General features: G+C 34.5%; 1 protein-coding gene across 2 annotated transcripts in view; it reads right to left on the minus strand.

Annotated features, from left to right (window-relative positions):
- The window catches only part of GALNT7 (polypeptide N-acetylgalactosaminyltransferase 7), a 107,509-nt gene extending 102,117 nt beyond the window's left edge, over positions 1-5,392 (minus strand). For both annotated transcript variants that reach the window (XM_023530725.1, XM_023530726.1), the window contains exon 1: positions 5,282-5,392. In XM_023530725.1, the coding sequence (XP_023386493.1) occupies positions 5,282-5,377 (96 nt within the window). In that variant the 5' untranslated portion in view covers positions 5,378-5,392. The remainder of the gene's footprint in view (positions 1-5,281) is intronic.
- Positions 5,393-6,303: the final 911 nt, after the last annotated feature.

Genomic DNA, 6,303 nt, shown 5'->3' on the forward strand with positions numbered 1-6,303 from the left:
TTTCAAAATCTCAATGAGACAGTGACAAGAAAACACCACTAAATATCAGATTATTCCAAAACCATGAGATTGCTGAATCTCTTGAACTTAAAGCGTTTGCCTTTTACTTGACCAGTAGCATACAGTTTCTTAAATAACCACAGAAACTGTTACAGTCACACAACAGCAGCAGAAGCAGGAGACAGGTAGGCTCCAAGGCTCACACAGGAAATAAAAACTTGCCCAGCAGCACAGACTTGACCACTACTTCTTGGCAACAAGCCTACAGTACGAAATCCTAAATTTAGTATTCCTGAGCTGTAGCTTGTGTTATATATCCAAAACATTTTAATTCATTACATTGACTGGGCCAGGAAGCATTTAAGCAGTATTATAAAATCATTTAATAAGTATTATAAAATCACTTGTATTCTTAGAAGATCAGGGAATTCTTTCAAGTGAAGTAACCGTAGTCATCCAAGTCCTAAATTATACTAGCTTTCCCGCTCCAAAATGAATTTTTCCACTTTTCTCTTTACAAATTATTGATCTTCACTCCTGGCAGTTAAGTTAGGCATCTAAATGATATTGTCTTTTTAAGATTCCAGGTGCCACTGAATGCACCATTCACTCTTTAAACATATTTAAAGAGGTCATGCCCACTGCTACATACTCTCACTGAGCAATGAAGACAATTCAATCAACCTAAGTCTTCTCTGAGCAAGAAGTTGTATTCCAAATGATAATGAGCAGACTGAAACAGCAAATCTCTCATGCTTTTTGCTTCTCTACAATCCAGCTGAAACATAGTGGGTTTTATTGTCTGTTGTTTTACTTTTTTTAATGTAAATCATCTATTACAAATATAGTTTTTAGATGTACACTTGTGATAATCTAAATAAAAATGACTATGAGTATCAGTCCTGGCCCATGGATTTAGAAAATAAGTAATCGAATATATAGCTAAATGGAAGGCACTAGAACTAAATCAGGCACCTGACTTAATAAGGCACTGTCTATTTTCTTACCACTTTTACCACTTAACTTGGAGAAGTGAACCAATGCTTATAGTCATCTGATGAGAGTAGTAGAAATGGAAAGTAGATTGAAACTTCAACTTTCAGAATATTAACATATCTAAGTAACAACACCATTGTAAACTGTTGTTCATTTTTTTTAATTATCAGAAAAATGTTCCACTTAGTAATTTAAATTTGATTTGCTTTTCATCACTGCATATATGAGGCAATTTTAAATTAAGCCCATGCCAATGAAGGAAAACCTGCATTCTTTTGACAAAAGAACTCTCTTGCAAGAAAACTAAATCTCTAATTTTTCTTCCATAACTACTAGTCAATATTTCACAGGATTCAAGAGCTTCTTAAAGCATTTTGTTTAAAAAGTGAGGCATGTGAGAATTGTAGGGAGGAGGTGCATAGATATTATAGAAAGAGCATAAACTTTTTTAAAAAGTTCATTGTCTCTAATTTTAGAAATAAAATATTTTTTTTATTAGGACTGACTCATCACAAGAGTTATGGCTGTGACAGAAGACTGTGAGGCTTCTGTTATCTTTAATTAAAAAGAATTGTGTATGTTCAGAAAAACGCAATCTCTGTGTGTGTCAGAAAATTATGAGTAAACTGCTAGCCTCATCATTCAAAGGTTACATGCTGTGTGCCCAAATGGCAGGCTTGGTTTATCTAGCTACTCTGGGTCGACAAATTACATGACTGACATTTTTAACCTTGAAGAAACCATTCTCACATTTAGCACTCACTAAGACCCAAAGAAACTGACTGACCACTCAACAAATGTCTCACAATAAAAGAAAGAAATCCTCTGCCCCAAGTAAGAAAAAAATTAGTTAAATAGATTGCAGTTATTTTCACGAAGAACTGAAGGTATTGCAGGAGAGGTATCACAATTCATCAGAAAACAAAAATACTGAACAAATATCTATATATTATCTTTGCATTTACCTTAAATTTCTGCTTTTCTATAACATTAAAAATCCATTCCTGATTGTCATGACAATTTCCTTTTAGCTACTCTGCGTATTTTATCAGCCCTAAGTCATAAATCATAACACGAGACGTGCTTGCTTTTAAAGTACCTGATGTTTAAGATAAAGAAGTACACGCAAATCAGAATCCATGCTTCAAGCCACTCATGTTATCGTCAGGGGGTGATCTTTGCCAACATACAAGATTTTAAAATTGACTTTTCTCTTAGTGTTACCAGTTAATTCAGCACAGGTCTTATAAAACATGATTGTACCACTGTGAAGCTATTTATTAGACTCTGGTTGCATCATCTTCAATTTAGTCACAGGTACAGGATGCTCAAATAAGAGTGGCTGGCACTTTCCTGCAGTAGTAATTCATGGAAAGTGAAATGAAGCCACATTCATTAAAACATTCCTTAGATTTCTAAGAGGACGAGAGAAAAATAATCTGAGCATATCCACGTAGCATATACATATTTTGACCCATACTTCAGACGAAGCGAGCAGTTCTTTACTTGAGGCCAGGACTTGGGAAAAGGTATGGTATTTGGAGCTCTGCTGTCTTTGCAGGTTTGATATAGCTCTTCAAAAATTTCAAAGTTAACAACTGTGCTACATTTATTTTAAAATATGTGCCGTGGTTTTTTTAGAGTCTAAACGTTAACTACGAAAAGAAGAGTAAGAGTTATCTGAATTTCATACAGAAAATGTATTATTATAAAATACCAAGGTATTTGGAAATCACCTTCTTTTAGCACATTTTTAGAATACATAATTTTAGAAAACTATTTGCTAAAAGTATTTTTCTCCTTACCACCTGCTAGGGTCTCCCTGGATTGTAAGCAAATTTATTTTAATTGACCACCACAATAAAACACTCTTCTCTAACCTTTTACAAATACTAGACTTCAAATTTCATCTGAAGCCATCATGCAGAGAGCAACAGTTAATGAAACTGCATGCCTTTATTTCTCAATTCCTTGCTTAAATGTTAAAATGTAATTATACATTTTAAGTGATCAAAATTTCCTATCTCAACAGTGATCTTTTAGCTTAAAAAATGAAACAACTCACTATAGTATAAAAAATCTGCATGTGTAAAGTAATAAGATTTCAGTCATTTCCAGGCCATTACATTAAAAAGCGCTTTGTAGTCATTTATTCTGTACCATAATTGAGAGCTTATTTGCCAAAAATCTAATGAATTTTTTATTCATTTTAAATCACCCTAGCAAGAGTTAGCAGACTTTTGAATAGGGGGTTTTAAACATTTTCTTTCAAAAGAAAAGATGTAAAACCCTGAAAACAAATTGTGAAGGTAACAAATGCTAAGTCTTACATGGGATACCCTGCTGTGTTAGAGATTAAAAGACTAATTTTGTTGGATTAAATTTTAAGAAATACAATGATCAGATTGTCTGATATGAATTGCCAGAAGACCAACAGATATATAAAAAGATGTTCACCTTCACTAGCTATTAGGAAGATGCAAATCAAAATCACAATGAGATATTGCCTCACACCTGTTAGAATGGCTATTATCAACAAGACAAGGAATAACAAGTGTTGGAGAGGATGGGGGCGGGGGTGGGAGAAACCATAACATTGCCCCTGGGAATGTAAACTGGTATGGCCACAAGGAAAAACAGTATGACAGTGCCTCAAAAAATTGAGAAGAATTACTGTATGATATAACAATCTCTCTTTTGGGTATCTAACCCAAAATTTTGAAAACATTTATCCATAAAGATATATGCACCCTTATGTTCACTGCAGCATTATTCACCATGGCCAAGACAAGGAAAAACCAAAGGTCCTATAAATGATTAAAGAAAGATGTGGTACACATGTACAATGGAATATTACTCAGCAATAAGAAAAGATGAAGTACTACCATTTGCGACAATGTGGATGGATCTCGAGAATATCATGCTAAGCAAAATAAGTCACAGAAAAAGTTGAGAACCATATGAATTGACTCATATGTGAGATACAACACTGAAAGCAACAAACGAATGAAAAAGACAAACTAACGAACAAAATCTCATCAACACAGACAACAATTTAGTGGTTACCAGAAGGAAAGGGGGGTTTGGGGAGGTAAATAAAGGTAAAGGGGGTCAAATATATGGTGACGGAGGGAGATTTGACTTTGGGTGGTGAAAACACAATGCAATATACAGATGATATATTATAAAATCGTACACTTGAAACATATAATTTTGTTAACCAATGTCATCCCAATAAATTTAATTTTAAAAATAAATTAAAATAACTGCCAGAAGAAATAATGGGGAAAAAGGGTTGGATTTAAGCCGCTCCAAATAAGTGTAATTAAAACCTACACCTAATATGCCAAATACTTCAGAAAATGTCTAAGACAAGTTTTGAAGTGGCGATATAAAGTGGACCTTCGATTTCATAGGTACAGGGGCTGATATTGACAAAGAACTCCAGTATAAATATTACATGGTAAATTTTTCTAGGCAACATTTCCCATCACAAATACCCATTTTTCACAGCAGCATTAAACAATCAAGCAAATAAAAAAAAAATCTTAATTGATTTAACTCCACTAGATTGTTCCCGAGCCATTTTTGAAATGTTTATACAAATGACTAATAATAAACTAAATCTAAATAGAAATAGAATTATATATCATGTTCTTCCCTTTCGATTTTTATATCTGAACATCCTGTTAATCCCAAGAAAGAAGACAGCTACCAAGAAAGTCTCCTGGTGTCTAAGTGGGCTCAAATTTAAAAACAGAGCCTGGCAGCTATTTCTTAAATAGGGGCCTCTCATGCAAATGGAGCTTGGGGGTGAAGCCTGCATAAAGTTGCCTGCTTCCCGAACTGAATTGCCTGTACTGTGTTCCTGCCATCTGAGATAGGCCTTATAAAAGAATTCCTGCAACTGTATTTCAACCAATAGGAATGAGACTTTCCCAGTTCAGCCCGAGTCATGGAGCTATTATCATTAATATCTTCACTGACCAAAGTGGCTCCATTCTGACCAAGCAGAACAATGTCTTTTGGACCAATCAAATTGTGAGGAATCCTCATCTGCATAAGAGCGGACCAATCACGGACCAGGGACAGAGACTTCTCACTATACAAGTCGGCTCCCCTCCAGCTGGGAGAATGCCCTATGCTTTTCCACTGAGGAATGAGGACTGTTTCCCAGGGCTGCAGCGGAAGACTTCACACCAGAGTAAAGCAAGCAGAGCAGAAGCAGCGCAGAGTAGAACCTTGCCCTAGGGCTACCTCACAGCCATGCTCTTTCATAACTCACCCATAACACTACTGAGCTGCTCCCAAGCCATGTTGTTCCACAGCCAAGCTGTATCATGATTGAGCTACTTGCAATGAATAAAGTTTCCTTCTTCATCGCACTCCAAATTGGGAATTCCTGTTAGCATCGAATTGGCACCAATGCCCATTGGTTGACTATCTAGATATCTTTGCTGTACTCTGGCAAAATGAAACTTGCATGACTCACCTAAGTATAGTAATCGTTTTGTTTTGTTCTAGGGTTTTAAGGGAACTACTTTTTCAATAATAAATGTTAATAAAATATATGAGATATCTACTTCAAATTCAACAGAATAAAATTATTTAAAGTCCAATAGTAAATGTTGAAAAGTAATGAACCTCTAGAGCACTTCAAACATCATGGCTGAGGAACATTATTGTTCTATAAAGAATTTATCAGAAATTCTCAAGCATAAAGATTGTGCACTGCTGTTACAATATCACTTCTTAACAAGTGTTCATTCTTAAAATTCTGTAAAATTGTTCAAAAGTGTCTCATACTATATTAAGAACCTGAGACTGTTTCACTTCAATAGCTAGACTCAATGAGTTAGATTTAAAACAAAGGTTCCAGCAGGAGAAGGGTTAGGCATTCACACAGTTGTAAAAGCTACTTGCAAACCTTCCTCACATTAAAGAGACTATATTATCACAGGGTTTTTTTGGTGTTTTTGTTAAAAAGAAAATCAAGAGTCAAAGGATAATTACAGAAACGTTAATAAACAGAAATGCTGACATATCCACCTTCTCATAAAAGTGACAAAAAAAAGTCTGGCAGTTTCTCAGTTAATGTCTATTAAAAACATACTCAATTCTTTAATTAATATCAACTCTTTCTATAAGATGTACACATTACTAGTGAATATAGTTTCCTAGTAAGTACCGCAATATTTAAACACTAAACCATATTATAAATTATTTTTAAAAGTAAAAACTTAAAATGCTAAAATTATGTTTAAGCCAAATAATCAATAAGCATGTTAAGTTTGCTATTGAAGAGAG

Source organism: Pteropus vampyrus, unplaced genomic scaffold, assembly GCF_000151845.1.
Source record: "Pteropus vampyrus isolate Shadow unplaced genomic scaffold, Pvam_2.0 Scaffold53, whole genome shotgun sequence".
In the NCBI taxonomy this organism is placed as follows: domain Eukaryota; kingdom Metazoa; phylum Chordata; class Mammalia; order Chiroptera; family Pteropodidae; genus Pteropus; species Pteropus vampyrus.